Raw genomic sequence first — 19,362 nt, forward strand, 5'->3', positions numbered from 1 at the left:
TTCTGTGTCATGATTTAGGGCATATCAGCTTGACCATCTATTTTTTTCTGCTTTAAGCCCTGAATCTTGTCAAAGAGAGCCATTCATCTATCTATCTTAGTGCATATTCTATGCATTTCTATGGCCTTTCCAATTAAAGGATATCTCTGCATGAGGCTATGGAAAGCTGATGCCCATCAGAGAGTACAAATATCAGATCAGATGGAAAAACTATCTGATCTACTGAGGCAACATCCTATGTGTGGTTTGTAGAATAACTCTCTTTTTCTATGAGAGACACTGGGAAAGAATGCTTGGTCAGCCCAGGCAGAGATGTAAAATAGAGTGCCATCAGTGTACTGATATCACATTTAGGGTTGACAGTTTACAGAACTTCTCCCAATGGCTTCATAGATGGTAAATAGAAGCAAGGAGTGAGTAGAGCTCTGAGGGACCCACAAAGCATGAATCTCTGACTAGAATCGGCCCTGAAGAAAGAAGAAGCAATGTAATTCAGTATCTCCCTCTCCTAATCCCCTGAGCCAGTCCAGAAAAATACCATGACCAGTATTGGTCACTGAGAGATCAAAGAATGCCAGGATAAACGCATTACCTCCATCCCAAGCCTGTCAAAAATAATCACGAATGCAATCATTGCTGTTTAAGTACCATGGCAAGGCCTGGATCCTGACTGGAAGTGATTCAGATAACGTTTTTTTCCAGGGGTCTCTGGAGCTGTAAGCCAACTACTTTCTCAACTCTGTTCCGAGAATAGGAGGTTTGGTGACTGGATCTAGTTTTGTCAGGATATCCTGGGTCCAATAATGGACCCACCTTGGTGGAGGTAGAAACCATTTTGAAGTAAGGGGAAACACCCCCTCTCACAAGAAGCATTCCCCATTGCCTGGACCCAACTACCTGCCACCTCCCAGGGGAACTGTCAGTCAGAAGGGATAGGGATCTCAAATACAGGAGGCTAAATCTGTGGTTCCAAGGATGTCCACTTCATCAGGGCCAATAGGTTTGAACTCCTCTCATCTAACTGGGCAAGACTGTGCCTTAGGCAACTCCACAGGACCTGTACAGCTAGATTCCAACTCTAAAAGAGCCTAAACAACTTTTCAACGGATGACTAGAATAATACAATGCTGAACAAATGTTACCCGGGAAGGACCAGGCTATCCTAAACAGGGCCACTGATGGGCCCTCTATAGACACAATATGGGCAGAAAAATAACCACATTTTATTACCTTTGTCTTTGTGTGTGTGTGTGTGTGTGTGTGTTTTAACTCTATAATTTTTATCAAAGAGTCAAAAGATAAAGCAATATAGAAGGAGGAACAAAAAAGATGTAGTTGATGAAAATAAAGAGCAAAGACATGGTTCCTGTGTTCTTATATTCAAACCCTATTAAACAATAAATCCAGAAATCATGTTCATTTTTCTCAAGTTTCCAGAAAAAGGTCCATAAAGGGGTTCCACTTTTTTTATAAAAGTAGTTATTTTTGCCTCCCTAATCCAATTCAGTTTAGACACTTATGCAAGTTCTCTTCACAGTCCATTTCTCCATTGTGGGTACACTCTTTGTCTCCAGTGGCATTTTAGGCATCTGTTAGGTGGGCCGCTGCTGGATCTGCATAGAGTCTGCATAGGCACTATCCATCCAAGGCCAAAGTCATCCACTCATTCCAAGTGGCAACCAAAGTCCCATTTATACCATCTACCACAACTCCAGGATCTCTTAGAGCAGGGACCATTCAAATTAGCATTGTCTCCCTGCAGGGAGGCACACACCAGAGAACTCAAGAACCATGAGGGAGTGATCTGGTTTTATTGCTGTTGTTTCACCTGCATATATTGTTTTTACTGTTAGGTTGTAAGCTGCCAAAGTTTCATTTTAAGCTGGGTGGCTAGAGCAATGTTTGAAGTAAAAAAATAATAAAATAAAAATATCTCCTCACTCCAGATCATGTTGTCACTGCCTTGTGATAAAGACCAGATCTAGTATGTTGTCTTTGCTGTCTAATGAAGGACATCTACTTCCAGATGTCAGACTGTAATAATTATGCATATTTCTGTACAGGTGAATCAGCTTGAAACTGAGTGAATGTATTTGCAAGTAACCTTATCTCTGTTACCCTCCTGTCCTACTGTGCCTAATCATGTATGGTTACTCTGAAGTCCCATTGTATTCATATTTCCACAGAAATAAATAAGGAAATGCAACCTTAAAGTCTGTCTCAATGCATAGTCATAGTATCCATTCATCAGAGATCTGCTCTTCAACTGTTTCTTGTTCTGGCACTTACTTAACGAGCTTACTTGGAATAACAGGTGTTTTTAAAGATGATCCTTTGATCTTTTATTCACGGATAGATAGATTTTGCAGCAGCTTCTAATTTTAGTATTATTATACATAAACAGTGGTAGCTTAGTTTCCATAGGGTGCTTAGAATAGCTTATAAATTCAAGGTTTGCTTATTTAAATATTTATTTGTATCCCGCTTTTATTATTTTTACAAGTAACTCAAGGTGGCAAACATATCCAGCGTGGCTTTCTCCTCCTATTTACCCCACAGCAACCACCTGTGTGGTGGGTTGAGTTGAGAGTGACTGGCCCAAAGTCACCTAGGTGGCTTTTGTGGCTAAGGTAGGACATGAACTCATGGTCTGCCTGCTTTCTACCCTGGTGCCTTAACCACTTCAATGAAATTGGCTCTCAATAGCATTTCAGTGGCATCATCTAGACCAGGGGTCGGCAACCTTGGCTCTTTTATGACTCGCGGACTTCAACTCCCAGAATTCCTGAGCCAGCTATGCTGGCTCAGGAATTCTGGGAGTTGAAGTCCGCGAGTCATAAAAGAGCCAAGGTTGCCTACTCCTGATCTAGACAAACCTGGCTGAACTGAACAGCTGAGGAAGCATGGACCTTGTTATCTCACCCTTGTTAGACTATTAGGAAATCCCAGAACAATAATCTAGATAGAAAAGTGGGGGAAAAAAACCTCAGGAGTTAAAGGCAGAACATTGCTGTTTTGTTGCCAGGCGAATGACACAGACATGTCCAGGTAACAACCGTAGTACAGTTAAACTTGAAGGAGACTTTATCCTACTAAGATTAATGTCCTAAACAGCTTACAATCCTTTTTGGGAAGAGGGGGAATAGTGTCATGTTTGATGTTCCAGTCCAAGTATTCAGTTCCGCAGGAGAGGGACCTGGTAAAAGTGTCTCTGCTGTCAGAGGCTCACTTTGACAGATGACTTTTTTTGCATTGCATCCAGACATTTCCTTTGACGTGTTTCTTCCTGGTGTTCTTAGTATTTAGAAAACTCTGTGGGTAGTTTGGGCAACAGCTGAGGTTCTAATACATCAATCTACTACCTTCATGCACTGAACAACAAAAAGAGTGAAAACCTCCACTATTTCATAATACTCATTTTTAACCATAATGTCTCACGCCAACTGCCTAAATGGAGCAAACTGACATGTATGAAATGTATATACAAGTTGGTCTGGGATTTCAGTATATGTGTTTACATAGATTGCTTCATTTCTCTAAAAGAGGAAGCAGATGTCTGAAAAGATGGCTTCAGGAAATTGTGATTTAGAAAGTTACTGTGATGGCTTCAAACACTTAAGATCACTTGAATAGGGTGGCTTTATCACTTGGCAGAATGAGATGGTATCAGGCTCAAGCTGAAAGCTGACACGGTGAAATTCAATTTAGTCTAATTCTTCATTTGCTTACATCTAATGGACAGAATCTTTCCCAGACTAAAGCTGTAACCATCTAACCTAATAGACATATCCTAAGAGATTCTAGGCTGTGGCTACCCTCAATCTCTTCCATCCTCCCTATCCAGTTTGGGACTCTTAATTTGGGTTCATTTTTTGAATCTGCTGTTTGCTCTTGGGAAACCATGGTGCTGTTGCTGGAATTTCCCCCCCCCCCTTCTCCAGGTACACATTTCATCACAACTGTTCGCATCAAAGAGTTGTGATGAAGGGTGAACAAATTCTGAGCTTGTAAGTTTTTATGGTAGTATTTTTTCTGTCAGGGAGGAGAAAGATGCAGAGTAGCCTTCTCCATCTCAGATTATTCTGGCTGGCCTCTTGACTGGCTGCTGTTATTACATGCTCTAGTTTAGGATAGCAATATTCAGTATATTGCTCTGATCCTGCAAATGTCTTCAACACTTTACTATGGACCAGATAAACCTATCAGATCAATTCCTGAGAGACTAACTGGGACAAGAATAACTTCTTAGATTGAAATAATAAGCATAGTTATAATTGAAGAAATAAGGCCATATTAGTATGTTTACTGTTCAAACATCAAATACTTTGGCCACCTAATGAGAAGGAAGGACTCACTGGAGAAGAGCCTAATGCTGGGAAAGTTTGAGGGCAAGAGAAGTAGGGGATGACAGAGAATGAGGTGGCTGGATGGAGTCACTGAAGCAGTAGGCATGAGCTTAAATGGACTCCAGAAGATGGTAGAGGACAGGAAGGCCTGGAGGAACGTTGTCCATGGGGTCGCGATGGGTCGGACACGACTTCGCAGCTAACAACAACAACTGTTCAAACAATAAAATAAAAGTTTGCCTTCAGATATTCTAAATGTTTGGCCATAAGAAACAGAATCCAAGGCTTCTGTATAGTATGAATCAGGGCCCTTTTTAATATATACTGTGCAATTTTATTTCAATAATGTTAGAAAGGGGAAGGAAGCATCTTCTCAAAACCTTTTTCAGTTGTTTCTCTGGTTTTTGCAGTTCCAGAAGACATTTCAAAAAACACTTTTCCAGTCATAATATATGCTAGGAAATTGTCTTTACAATAAAAAAAATACTGTAGTCTTCATATAATTTTATGATAACATATACCGAAGTCATAGGTGGGAGGGAATTTACCAAGATTGGTCTTTTTGAAAGTGCTACTTTATAGTGTTTGAGGAGAATAGAATGGAACGGAACAGAACAGAACAGAACAGAACAGAACAGAACAGAACAGAACAGAACAGAATAGAATAGAATAGAATAGAATAGAATAGAATAGAAAATATGGAATGGAATGGAATGGGATAGGATAGGATAGGATAGGATAGGATAGGATAGGATAGGATAGGATAGGATAGGATAGGATAGGATAGGATAGGATAGGATAGGATAGGATAGGATAGGATAGGATAGGATAGGATAGGATAGGATAGAAGAATTGGAAGGGAGCTTGGAGGTCTTCTAGTCCAACCCCCTGCTTAGGCAGGAAACCCAATACCATTTCAGACAAATGGTTGTCCAATCTCTTCTTAAAAACTTCCAATGGTGGAGCATTCACAACCTCTGGAGGCAAGTTGTTCCACGGGTTAATTGTTCTAACTGTCTAACTATCCTTGCCTTGTACTTCAGAAATTCATTTTATTGATAGCCATTAAAAAACACATCACATGTTGCCCATTGTATTGTATAATTTGCATATTTGCCTGTTTCATTAATTTACAACTTAGTATCAGTAACTTTCTCTGATAATATGACTGATTTGTCTCTAGAAGTTGGTGGCTCTGGTACTCCACCAAACTTTGCTTAGCATCCACAAACCCAAGTCTGGCTGAGTAGACATCTTCACACCCCAACTGCTTCATTAAATGATGAAAACAGCATCGTTCCACTGCACCATAAGCCCCAGGACTTTGCTTCATCGGACAGACCAGTTTGATCCCTTCTGCAGATTTGACATGGATCATAATGGGAGTGGCCTGGATGGATAGGGATCCTCATGGATATTTGGCAGATATGCTCTAAGGTCCTTGTTTTGCAGTGTGCCTTATACCTATGAGATTTTCATGACATTTTTGCTCTGCCACTTTTCTTGAGAGATTCTAGGGAAATTAATAGAATGAATTTCAACTATAAAGAGCCAAGAGATAAGATATGAACTTGTTGGCAACTCATTTCATAAACTGTAGCTAAATCCGAATGTCAATAAACCAGGGAAGAAATAATTCAAAAAGTTCTGAGACTCCCCACCGTAATGAATTCACTAATCAAGGAGAATTGGAAATTCCCTATTATTATTGTTAAAGTCACTTTATTGAAATCTGTGTAATTCTTGGTTCCTTGATCATGCCCAGCTGCATGGGACTTCACACTTGCTGTAGTAGACATGGATTTAATGGAATACAAACTTTGATGTCTCATTAGGTGGTATCATGACAATCTCACACGGCATGCAGCAGAAGCTCTTCTTCTTTCCAATGGTAGTGATGGAAGCTATCTCCTGAGAAAAAGCAATGGCAAGACTACTCTTTTTTCTCTTTCTGTAAGGTATAGTATTATGAATATTTCTTACATTATTTTCCTGTGAGCCTGCTCATATTTTGAATTCACTATTTGCTTTCTTTCCCACTACTGTCATATATTTAGCAGCTGGCACAAGAAGCAAAGTCTGATTGTAGTGCACCCAACCCTCTTGACTCTATTATTGATCAATTTGCACAAGTTAGTTGGCAAAATCCAATTCATATGGGCACCAGTGAAATAGCTACAACTAAGGAACATTTAACTTTGACTGCAATACAAAATTTTAAAAAAATCAAAAGTAGTATAATTTAAATACTCATAACTAATCAGTTAATCTGTTAAGCATAGTGCAGATAATCCTCAAGTTATGACCAACCATTTAATGACCATTTGAGTTAAATGGTGTTGAAAAAAGTGAGTTGCATTTGGTCCCTGTGGTCACATGATCAATATCTGAGTGCTTAGCAACTGGCATGTATTTACAACGGTTGCAATATCCCAAGATCATGTGATTTCCATTTGCAATCTTCCCAGGGGGCTTCCAGTAAGCAAAGTTAAGGAGGCAAGCTGGAGTTGCTTAACAACAGTAGCAAAAAAGTTGTAAAACTGGACACAATTTACTTAACACATTGCTTTGTGATGGACAATCTGGTCCCAAGTGTGGTTGTAAGTTGAGGACTAACTGCATAGAACTAGAAATTCATGAACTACAGACTACATGCGACCTCTGAGACATTATTTTTGAGGTTACCTGTACTTGCTTGGATTTCAGCTTACATGAAAAACTTATATTCAGCTTACATTAAACATAAGGACTGTTTGCATATTAGTTTGTAAAATGCTGAAGTCTCAAATACCTGCAAACTAGAATGACCTTTCATTTATTATAATTTTGAGATTTACAGTCTGAAACTCATGTCCTCCAGGGATAATGCATTGGTTTTAGTGATGTTATATGCTTAGTGTTCCTATCAATGGATAAGAGATAAGTGCATTTTGTTTTAGCTATAGAGATGATAGTCAGAGGTACAGAATAAATGGTGTGACAGAGAGGCAAATGTCAAAACCTTCTTCTATTTGAAATTCTGAGAACAAGACCTGAAAATACGATTTTATTCCTGCTCTTTTCTTTTGGGTTACTGAGAGAGAGAGCCTCAAATGTTAGCATCAAGCTAGCATTTCTCATAACATCTGAAGATGAGGAACTGAAAGAAGAGTAAATCAATAGTTCTCTGCAGTGGGAAAAAAGGAAGCTACCGTATCTCAAAATCACCCCAAACCACGTCTTAGGAAGACAAAATTCTTGGAGTCAAATCTATTCCAAAAAGAATCTTTACTATGACATGCTTGGTTGTAGGAAACGAGACAGGACTTAATATTATCCCACGAAGTAAACCCTTATAAAGAGTTCCCGGTTTAACCCCCCTTAACCCCATTTGGTCAGTCCCCCATCCTTTCTCTCATATCATCCATCTCGTGGGAAAAAGGAACTTAGGACCCTTCATGTTTATTGCTGTCTTCCGTGACAAAAGCCAGATGCTAGCCCCCCCCTTTTGTTTCCCCAGTTCAAAAGGCTTCTCCTTTCCTTTGAAATGCCTAATACCGGTTCAATACACATCTATTCTATTCTCTTCGGGAGATGGCAGAATCCATGGAATAATGTTTGAAACATTCCATTTATGAATATGATATAAATGGATTCTGACAGGTGTGACAGATAGGCAAATGTCAAAACCTTCTTCTATTTGAAATTCTGAGAACAAGACCTGAAAATACGATTTTATTCCTGCTCTTTTCTTTTGGGTTACTGAGAGAGAGAGCCTCAAATGTTAGCATCATTTCTCATAACATCTGAAGATGAGGAACTGAAAGAGGAGTAAATCAATAGTTCTCTGCAGTGGGAAAAAAGGAAGCTACCGTATCTCAAAATCATCAAGAGCTTCGTAACTGCTCCTATAAGGCAGTTGAGTCACAAGGAAATCAGGTCAGCTCACCAGTGCTGATTAAGTTAAGGGGACATAGAAGCATGGAACTGCTTTCAGTCTGGTTCGGAACTCTATGGAAGGCTCCCAACTTCCAAAGTTCCTGGTCAGCACGGCCCCATGTAGTTCAACATACTTGGAAGGCATCAGGTTAAGGAAGGCTGGTACACTTCAAAGGAAAATAATAAGTGGATTAATATAAGATGAAACTTAGATTTCTCACAATGAAGCTTATAATTTTTTCTGAAGGATGGATGGCAGGGAGTACCATAGGCTTAGACTACTGGGAATGAAAGAAAAACATGAATGAATTCCTTATGAAGATAAGGGAGTTTCTTGTTGCTAACTCTCTTATTTAATGGTCTTCTGGAACCAGTACGAACAGTTCATACAGTTAATCCCTTCCTTTATTTTGTTTCAGAGCAAAAGATTCCGTAAAGCATTTTCACGTGGAATACACAGGGAATTCATACAAGTTTGGCTTCAACGAATTTTCAGATTTGAAAGAACTGATCATGCATTTTGCGAATCAGCCTTTAATAGGTAGCGAGACAGGTAATCATAATTTTCTTTATCTCTTTCCTTTGGAATATTTTATTGTGAAAATTGAATTTAAAGATTTTATAGTGCAGTTTTACTTTAAACCTAAGCTCTTTTTTAATATCTTCAGATCAATTCTCCCCTTTTGTGTTATAGTTTTCTGCTGTCTCCAACAAAGTTCATATTTAAATTAATATCTAATAATTACTTTTTGCTGCCAGATGTTCAGGCATTGCAACAGTAATTTGTTAGTCTATATTGCATACTAGAAAATGTTTCCTAATAGGATAAATGTTATGTACATTGTGGATTCAAGATCTAGGAGAGTATAGCACAAGTTGGCTTAGAAATCACAATGCATTTAATTCAATGCTTTGCAGAAAAGGCTTTTTGGTTCCTTAAAGTCTTTTGCCATCAAAGGCAGGCCAAGGAAAAGAATGGCCTCAAATGAAAAAGAAGCAAAACAGCTTATAGGTAGTCCTCGACATATGACTATTCATTTAGTGACTGTTCAAAGTTATGATAGCACTTTTTTAATGACCAGGTCCTCACACTTATGACCATTGCAGCTTCCCTATAGTCACATGAGCAAGATTTTGGGTGCTTGGCATGTATTTACAACGGTTGCAGTGTCCTGAGGTAGGTGGTGATCACTATTTGTGACTTCCCAGGGGACTTCTGACAAGTCAGTGAGGGAAGCTGGATTTATTTAAAGAACACAGGATTTGCTTAAAAACCATTGTAAAAAAGGTAATAAAATTGGGTGGTGATCACATGACGACTCACTTAACAACCAGCATTTTGGTTATGTTCTGTAAGGTTCTCTGTGACTTTAGGACCATCTAGAGAGAAGAACCATGCTCTGTATGAATGTGAAAGGGGCTTTCTTGCGGGACAGTTGCAGTTTTGGGATCCCCTTGCAAAGGGAGGAGTCGCAAAGTTGGATGATTCCAATGCTTTCTTCTTTTTTTCTAGCAAGTGAAAAGTTTTTTTTTAAATTCATGCAATTCTGCAGCCTTTTTGCTGAAATAGATTTTAACTTTGTGAGTGATACTTTTTGTTTTTATGAACATGCCAAAATAGATATGTGTTATGTTTTTCATGTAATTTTGCCCCTTATTTGTTGAATGTCTAGTGGCAAACAATAGTATTGCTAGTGGAAAGAAAGATATAAATTTAATTAAAAAAATAGTTCTAATACAATAGTTGGAGAAGTGGTCAATACACACACAGTTAATTAAGTTTAATACTTTTCCCTTCAGTATCTTTGCTCTCCTTCAGCGCTTTTTTGCTTCCTTTTAATAAAAGATAAAAGGTTGCACACACTGGCTGTTTGCATAACCAGTAGTTTTCCTATTAATAACTATATAACTTTGTTAAAATCACTGCACTCTTGGTTTTGCTGGACCGATTCCACAGAAGTCATTCCTTTTGCAGTTCTTCTTTTGAAATCTTTGGATCCGTTCTTATACAGCTTAAAATTTTAAATAACACCCTCTTGATACAAATGGTTTTGAAAGGATCAAAATGTAATCTTTCAAAATGTAATCTTTTAAGTACGATCCATCTTTCATGTATAACGTAGTCCAGCCGTTTATTTTTGCTTTCTGTACATGCTCCAATGTAATCTAAATTGTGCTGACCAAAGAAAAAGAAAAAGCTTTCTGCTACTTTAAAAATGTTACTGCTATAGCTTGCAACATATAGTAGCTTTCTTTCCCTCCCCCTTTCCCCCCCCCACTTGGCTCACAAATGTATCACTTCGCTTCTCTCTTCTCCCTGTAGATTTCAAATGTGTCCTTTGCTTTTCTGCCTGCAAAGTAATAAGTGAAAGTTTCTAGGCTAGCTGCCCGCTATTGAACTATTGTGTATTCAGAGCTTAGAGAAGCTCTGAAGGGGAAATGGAAAAGCAACACCAAAATTTATGTGTATGTGTATTTATGTGATTAAGAGTATCTGATAGATAAGAATGTAAAAAGAATGTATGTTAATACTTGATAAAATATTACGGTGGTATATTTGTTGATATGTATGGGGAGAGTTGGAAAAAATAAAAATAAAAAACTTTTTAAAAAAAGAGATGCAGGAGTGCAACAAGCTTGATGGATAAGGAAATTCAAACAAAAGAAGAAATCTTTAGATGCGCAGAAACCTTGCAATGTTAAGGGAAAAAATGCATTAGTTATAAAAGGAAGAACCTTTTTGATCAGGACATGCCTTCTGTCCTCTGTCTCGAAGTATGTTTGTGTGTGTGTGTGTGTGTGTGTGTGTGTGTGTGTGTGTGTGACAAGAGATTGGGACACCCAGCTAGCTATTTCTTTGATCAAAGGAATAAAACTGTGTTCTACTTCCTCTTGTTCACAATCTTTGGATTTATCAGAATTCTGAGCTGAAAAAGCTTATAGTTTAGTTTGGTTTGGCTAAAATGCCGTATGTAATAGATTTGGGATAAGTACTGATTTTATCCTTACTTAATTTTGTTACACAAGTAAATACTTGAATAGATCATTCCGGGTGGCTTAAGAAAGCATTTGAGAAGATAGGGAGGCAATTGAGTTGAAGGCCAGAAATGGTTTAATCTTGTTCAAGTGTCAAGTCTATTTCCTGATACAAGTGTTAAAACTCATTGACTGACCCCAACCTACACAGTGCCTAGAAACTTGAGCTCTGTTGTTACAGTCCCTAAATAGGTTGCTATTTAACACAAGATATGGTTCAGATTTTTGATGAGCAACATCTACTGGAGCAGGTCCAGATGAAGAAGAGGTTCCCATTATCAACTCATTATGTGTCAAGTAAGATCAATGGGCTGAGATTTAAGAATGCTAAACTTTAAAGTATCTGGCCATTCTGAGAAAAGAAAGGATGATGAGGAGCAATAAGTTCTCTGAATGGGTTTTGTTCTGCTTTGTTGTTGTTGTTTTGACAAAATCACTTCTGTGTGCTTTTTGTTTTAAGAGAATTCTCCGTTTGCACAGATTAGGTCCTACTATAAGGTAAAGTAAAGGTAAAGGTTCCCCCACACATGCGTGCTAGTCATTTCCGACTCATGTGGCCGGCATGACTAGACGCCAAAGGCGCACGGAACGCTGTTACCTTCCCACAGTAGTGGTCCCTATTTTTCTACTTGCATTTTTATGTGCTTTCGAACTGCTAGGTTGGCAGAAGCTGGGATGAGTAACAGGCGCTCACTCTGTTATGCGGCACTCGGGAATCCACCCGCCAAACTGCCGATCTTCTGATCGACAAGCTCAGCGTCCTAACCCACTGAGCCACTGTGTCCCTATTGGTCCTACTATACTTTTGTTCAAACCCTTCAAATGCTTTGCTTTTCTATACTTAGGATCAGGCACTGTGATATCGGGATTCAATATAAACAATTTGAGGATTCCCTGATTTATAGGGCACATGCAAATCATTGGGTATGCTTTAAGATGACAAATACCCTGCAGTGATCATCCAGTTTTTTGTTCTTTTTATTTTTTAATAAATATTTTATTAATTTTCTAGTTTTACAATCATAAGTACTCAATAAACAACGTGTTGTCTGGGTCCATCAGTAATTCAGTGGTATATATTTACTTCCTCAATCTAGGTACAATACTACACCATCCAGTGCTTCCTCTCTTCTTTCGGTGTTATACATTTTCTATACTAGGCTAATACAATTCTTATTGCTGTTAATACATAAACAATTGAATATCAGCATCTTTGTTACTTTTTTCTAATATTATATGGAATATCAGTAGTGTCAGTTTAAAATATCTTTTCTAACCAAAACATATCTCAATTGCATTTGCACTTAATATCTATTTGCTCAATCAATATTCTGTTTTTCTGCTTTTTAAAATTTTTTTGATTTCCCATCAGTTTTCAAGGTATCTCTATCACTTATAATTTTCTCATAATAAATTATATTTGGGCAACCAAAGGTTTCTTTTGTTCAAAACCTCTTAGCATTTTCATATTTCCCTTCTCATACCAAAATGTAAAATTCTAGTTATAAATCCTATCTTTCTAGTTCTAATCGCACTTCTATTTCTAATAATTATCTATTCTATTAGCCATATTCAAACATCTCTTTAATAGTATGATATCCTAATGGGTCAGGACCTCTATTTTCTTCAATCTTATTCTAGCTTTCTTCCTTTGCCAACTAACTCTCCAGGTCAATGCCTTTGAATCATCAAGTGTTCTTCCTCTGTTTTTGTGTATATTGTTTGGAATAAGTAAAACAATTTGATTAAAGTATTTTTGGAAGATTGCTCAGCCCATTGATATTCATTAAACAGCCTCCCTCCTTCTCCAATTTCCCACAATTCTCCTAACAGCTTTGTCTTCCATTCGATTGGCTCTTCTTCCTTATCCTCAAGAGTGTTCTGAGATCTTGACAGTAAGATGTCTTTTCTGTTTCTGGTATTATCGCTACATCTTCTAATTCTTTGTTTGTCTGAGTCTGTTTGTTAATACCTTCCTTTAGGTTCTCCATCTTTGGATCCATTTCCTCTAATTTTCCTTCAATTTTCTGGGTTACTAGTTCCATCTTTATAGTGTTTTCTGAATTTATGGAATTAGATTAGAAAATTGTTCTTTTATCTCTTTTGTGTTATTTTTAGTTTCACCATGAGCTAAGGCAATTGTCTCTTGTATTAATTTTAACATAGAATTTCTTTCTGAGCTTCGTCAACATTTTCTTGTTGATACATCAAGGTAGGAACTTTGGAGATAAGTGTTAGAGATGTTTTTTACCATTTAAAGCTGAGTATGGAAGATCCATTTTGTTTTTATATGTGGTCTCTATAGTCCAATCTATTTAGTGGTTTAAAAAGTTTCAGTCAATTGTCATTTGAGCTCCAAGTTATCCAGCTAGCCTATTGGTCCATTCTTAAGCCTCCCCTAAGCAAATATAAGCAAAATTCAAGTTTTTCTGTCCAATGAAAAACATGTCCTTTCTATCCAGAGAGAAAAAAGCAATTAAAAGTTGTTCATCAGTCAAAGATTTATAATCCAAAATATTCCATGATCTCAATCCATAATGCATGTTTCTTCTACAGGTAAATAGCTCCATGACACAGTTCTAAAAGCCAATTAGTATTTACATTCATGATCCAGGCAGGCCAGTTTCAAAATAGTTTATTGTCTCTGCCACACAGATAATCAGCCCAAAAGTTTTTTTCCCTTTTCCCAGCTACAGTCTAGAAAAGTGTAATTTTCCAAGGACAACCAAAGTCTTATCTGGGTCTGGGATTCAAGCCAAGTTTCCCTTAAAGATAATAAATTGTAGTGTTGTGGTTCACCATTAGATGTCGCTGACACTGTCTTCCACTTTTTAAAGTCCAAACTTATATTACAAGCTTTTTGAGTCTCTTTTTTTTACAAAAAAATCCCCAAATTTCAAAGGTATATATATATGTATTGATTTCAAATTAATCTTGTAATTTTCTCTATTCTCTCCCAAGCAATTAATTCGCCACTTTTCTTTTCCTGAGGGAAAGGGGCAGAAATTCCCCTTCCCTCTCTCCTCAGAGAGGATTCGTTGCTTTGGGTGATTTTTTTTCCAAGAAAAAAATCTTAAAGTCATAAAGAGAGGATAGGGTCTCACCCAGTTCCATCCACATTGCTTGAAGGTTGCTCATTAGTGCTTATTTTCTTCGGTTGTCAGCAGCTTCTGAGTGGCCACATGAATGTAGCCAATCTTTCCCCCGCTGGTTTGGAGGACTTCCTCAGATCAAACGGAAGGGCTGCCACCCTCACACGATCAATGAAGGTCCCCTCCTTCTTCATCGCCTCTCTGGGGCAACTTTTGACCCTTTTTAAGGGTCCCTAGCAGGGAGAAATTGAATGTGGAAGACAGAGCCCCGTCTTCTTACATCCATCATACCGCGACATCAAATAAGAAGTCCCAGTCTTTTTTCTTGTCTTCTTGTATTTAAGTCTTCACCACCTAGTCCACCATTTTGACAAATTTAATAGTCAACACAAACTATGATTGTTGGCTGAACAGGGACAAAAATAGCCAGAGAAATTACTGAAGCCTTGGAAATGGGCCCTTTGTCAGTTAATAGGAGTGCTGATTTACCACCAGCCTATCAGGTACTTTGGAGCCAAGGGTGCAGTGGCACAAGGAAGCAACAATTAACAACTTAATAGCCATCCATTAACACCCTAATCAACAACTAAAAGCTGCATACCACCATGAACAATAACTAGTCCTTGACTTATGACCCCAATTGCACCCAAAATTTCCATTACTAAGTGAGACAGTTGGTAAGTGAGTTTTACCCCATATTATGACCTTCCTTCCCACAATTGTTGAGTGACTCACTGCGATTGTTAAATTGTTTACATGGCTGTTAAAGGAATCTGGCTTCCCCATTGACTTTGCTTGTCAGAAGTTCACAAAAGGGAATCACATGGCCATGGGACTCTGCAATCATCCTAAATATGAATCAGTTGCCAAGTGGCAGAATTTTGATCATGTGACCACAGGGATGCTGCAACAGTCATAACTGAAAAACGGTCATAAATCACTTTTTTCAATGCTGTTGTAACTTTGAACGGTCACTAAATGAACTACCTGTATATAAATGCAATGTGCAGAACGGTGCAGAGAGGGAAGTGCCCTCAACTTCAACCAACCTAGAACTAAAGAGAAATCTCCTAGTTTATTCTTTGCTGTCCTTCATTAATAACAGTACAATTAAAAATCTGTTTCTTTATGCTTCCAAAATACAGTTAGTCTTCAACTTATGACCACAACTGAGCCCAAAATTTCTGTTATTAAGCAAAACATTTGTTAAGTGAGTCTCGCCCCATTTTACGATCTTTCTTACCACTGTTGCTAAGTGAACCACTGCAGTTGTTAAGTAACATGCTCGTTGAGTGAATCTGGCTTCCCCATTGACTTTGCTTGTCAGAAGGTTGCAAAAGGTGATCACGTGAACCCAAGACACTTCAACTGCCATAGATATGAGTCAGTTGTCAATCGTATGAATTATGATCATGTGACCATGGGGATACTGCAATGGTCATAAGTGTGAGAAACCATTGTAAGTCACTTTTTTTAGTGCTGTTGTAAGTTTGGACGGTCACTAAACAAATGGTTGTAAGTTGAGGACTACCTGCACATTGTTTCCAAAGATAGAATCAATCAGATCATGGGCAAAATCAGAGGCTTGATACAGGTAGTCCTTGATTTATAATCATTCATTTAGTGAGCAAAGATACAATGGCACTCAAAAAACTGATTACAACTTTCCTTACCCTTATGACCATCACAGCATCTTTGTGATCATGTACTCAAAATTTGGGCATTTGGCAGCCATCATGTTTTTATAATGGTTGCAGCATCCTGGGATCACGTGATCTTCAGTTGCAACCTTCTAGCTGGTTTCTGACAAGCAAAGTCAATGGGGGAAGCAAGATTCGCTTAATGATCAGATGGTTCACTTAACTGCGGTCATTTGCTTAACAACCATGGCAAAAAAATGTTGTAAAATTGGGCATAATAATCACCTTGTTAGGAACCAAAATTCTGAACTTAATTATGGTCGTACGTCGAGGACTACCTGTAGATACCAACTTAGGTAAAGGTAAAGGTTCCCTCGCACATGCGTGCTAGTCGTTTCCGACTCTAGGGGCTGGTGCTCATCTCTGTTTCAAAGCTGAAGAGCCAGCGCTTGTCCGAGGACGTCTCTGTGGTCATGTGGCCAGCATAACTAGACGCCAAAGGCGCACGGAACGCTGTTACCTTCCCACCGTAGTGGTCCCTATTTTTCTACTTGCATTTTTACGTGCTTTCGAACTGCTAGGTTGGCAGAAGCTGAGATGAGTAACAGGCGCTCACTCTGCTACACGGCACTCGGGATTCGACCCGCCAAACTGCCGACCTTCTGATCGACAAGCTCAGCGTCCTAACCCACTAAGCCACTGCGTCCCTTAGATACCAACTTAGGCAGATTTAATTTCCATTCATATTTGGATGGGAAAAATACTTGGTATCCTATGAGTAGTGATGCAAATTGCCCTTTTCAAATATTAGCTTCTCCCCATTTGCTGATTATGGTATCATCCATTAGAATTTTATTTATTAAGAACTGTAGAAATAGCCTTACTCTTTTAGAAAGATCATCTACCCCAGTCCTAAACTAACAGAAATTGTTTCTCATGGCCTGTATCTAAAATGTACTATATATTATTGCCTAGGAAATCTGCTTTTATTCTTTCTCTTCCTTCTCCTCCTTATAGTTTATTGTTCATTCAGTTTTAAATATTTCTGATGTACCTTGTACATTATTATAGTTTTTCTTCATCACCAGCTATCCTGCCATCTGTTATATCTGTTAACAGTCAAGAAGTTCACACTATATAATAGTGAATTTGATCTCCTGTGTTGAATGATAGACTTGGCCTATGGTTTACCAGCTCCCAAATCAGATTCTGCTGGCTCTGTGAAACTCCTTTCATGTTCTTAAAATGGAAAGTGCCACCAGCTGGGAGATAGGTGTTAGACCTCATAGTAGCTATGATCCCTTCCATGTTATTTTTCTATATGAAGCCATGCATAGAAAAGGAAAGTTAACAGCAGAAAAAAAAGAATTACCATAATAGCCCAAACTCCACAAAGTAGATTAAATAAATGTCCAAGGATCCAATCTGTGTCGGTCACTGGGACCAGAGGTTTTTGTCTTCTGAGCTTTCTGATTCATGCTTGAACCCATCTTCAGGGTACTTCTCCCTAACACAATGTGTGCTAAAGAGAAGATCCCTAAAAATGGGCTCCAGCATGAGTCCAATAGCTCGGAAGACAAAACCTCTGGTCCCGGTGACTGATCCAGATTGGATCCTGCATCAATAGATTATATTTCCCTTTCCATAGATCAGAGAACAATCTGGAATGAAACTCTTTCATGGTTACACATAATGGATAATTTTATTTGAAATATCAACTATTTCATTTGATTTTGAGGATTAAACCTTTATAATATCAAGCAATATTTAAAAGCACTTTAAAAGGGAACGTTTTAAATATTTATTAAAAAATAAGCAAAAACATGACAAGTCCTTAATTTCATAACCTATGGGTAGACCAACCATAGTTTCAACTGAGAGACTGTAAGCATCCCAGACCAAGATAAATAAAAAAATGATAGGCAATTCCTACATGCTGAGACAAATCAGTCATCAAGAGATACATAGAGACAAACCAAATTTACACACCTTTCAAAATAGACAATAAAAAATCTAGAAAGGAAACAAAAAGACAAGAACACATCTTCACCCAGATAACAGGGAATAACACTGTTTATCAATCAAGTAGAAAAGAGTACCCTAATCAAGGAACTAACATTGGCAGATCAAATTACTATGTATAAACATGCACTAGTACTGCTTATGCCAGGTAACAAAATGTCTGCAAGCAAAGATCCAAGCTTAGAGAGCATCAAGGACTCTATAATAAGTAAGATGTCCTTTGAGTCAAATTCAGCCGGTGATTTCATGGAGATGCCATGTAGTTTTCTTGGCAACAGTATAGAAATTGCTGGTCACTGGGATGCTTGATCAATTCCTAAGTAGCCGACAACTCTAGGATTCCCTGGTACACTCTTCATGTAGTAGCTTGTTTAGATTTTACAATTAAGTAAGGTATCTACTGTATGTACTGCACCTTGTTGAGGCTTTATTTATTATTTAGCCAGGAAGAAGCTCCATGCCTAAATACGTCAAAGTGCAGGGATACTTCCTTGTAGGTTGACATATTTTGCAACTTGTATTTTTTAGATTAGTGAGGGTGAAACCCAGAACTGGGTTAAGGTGAACCTGAAGGAGATGCCAGTAGGTTTTTGTTGAATCTGAGATAAAGAGAGAAATATAAAACAAAATAGCGAAACATGTTTTGATACTTTGTTAAATTATCAAAGTGTTTAATTTTTAAAAATGGAGAAGGATGCTAGATTAGATCTGGGAAAACGTAGTAAGTGATATGTTGGAATGGCTTTCTAAGATCACGTTTCATACTTTTTTCCGTGCATTCTGTTATGTAAGGGAAAAGGCTCTCAATTCACTTTTATGGGCTACTTAGGATTTTCTTTCTCATAGGGACTTTGATTGTACTGAAACATCCATATCCCAAGAAAGTAGAAGAGCCTTCCATTTATGAATCTGTGCGAGTCCACACGGCTATGCAGACCGGAAGGACAGAATTTGACCTCATTCCCAGTGCTCCATCGGTGAGTTCCTATTTTTCCTACTGGTTGGAGAAAAGAACGCTTTCCATAGTTTACTATGGAATCAGTAAATAAGATTTTGATTAGAGCTGAACTGAATCCTTTAGAAGAAGGCATCCATGCTGGAAATTCTTGGGGCTGAAAACTTGGCAAATCTAGAAGACATCAGTTTGGGAAAGATGGTCTTACTGACCTCAAATGGTGCATTTCACCAATTAAAGGTAAAGGAGGCGGTGCTCATCTCCATTTCCAAGGGAGCCAGCTTTGTCCAAAGACTCTTCCATGGTCATATGGCCAGTATATTTATATTTATTTATATTTATATTTATTTGAC

The 19,362-nt window shown here is 38.1% G+C and overlaps 1 protein-coding gene across 1 annotated transcript in view; it reads left to right on the top strand.

The window, feature by feature from the left end:
- Positions 1-19,362, top strand: part of DAPP1 (dual adaptor of phosphotyrosine and 3-phosphoinositides 1) — a 50,130-nt gene that overhangs the window by 18,285 nt on the left and 12,483 nt on the right. Inside the window, exons 3-5 of the mRNA XM_081332769.1 lie at positions 6,182-6,304; positions 8,684-8,817; positions 18,901-19,031. Coding sequence (XP_081188895.1) covers positions 6,182-6,304; positions 8,684-8,817; positions 18,901-19,031 — 388 coding nt within the window. The remainder of the gene's footprint in view (positions 1-6,181; positions 6,305-8,683; positions 8,818-18,900; positions 19,032-19,362) is intronic.

Source organism: Vipera berus, assembly GCF_964194415.1.
Source record: "Vipera berus genome assembly, chromosome: 7".
Classification (NCBI taxonomy): domain Eukaryota; kingdom Metazoa; phylum Chordata; class Lepidosauria; order Squamata; family Viperidae; genus Vipera; species Vipera berus.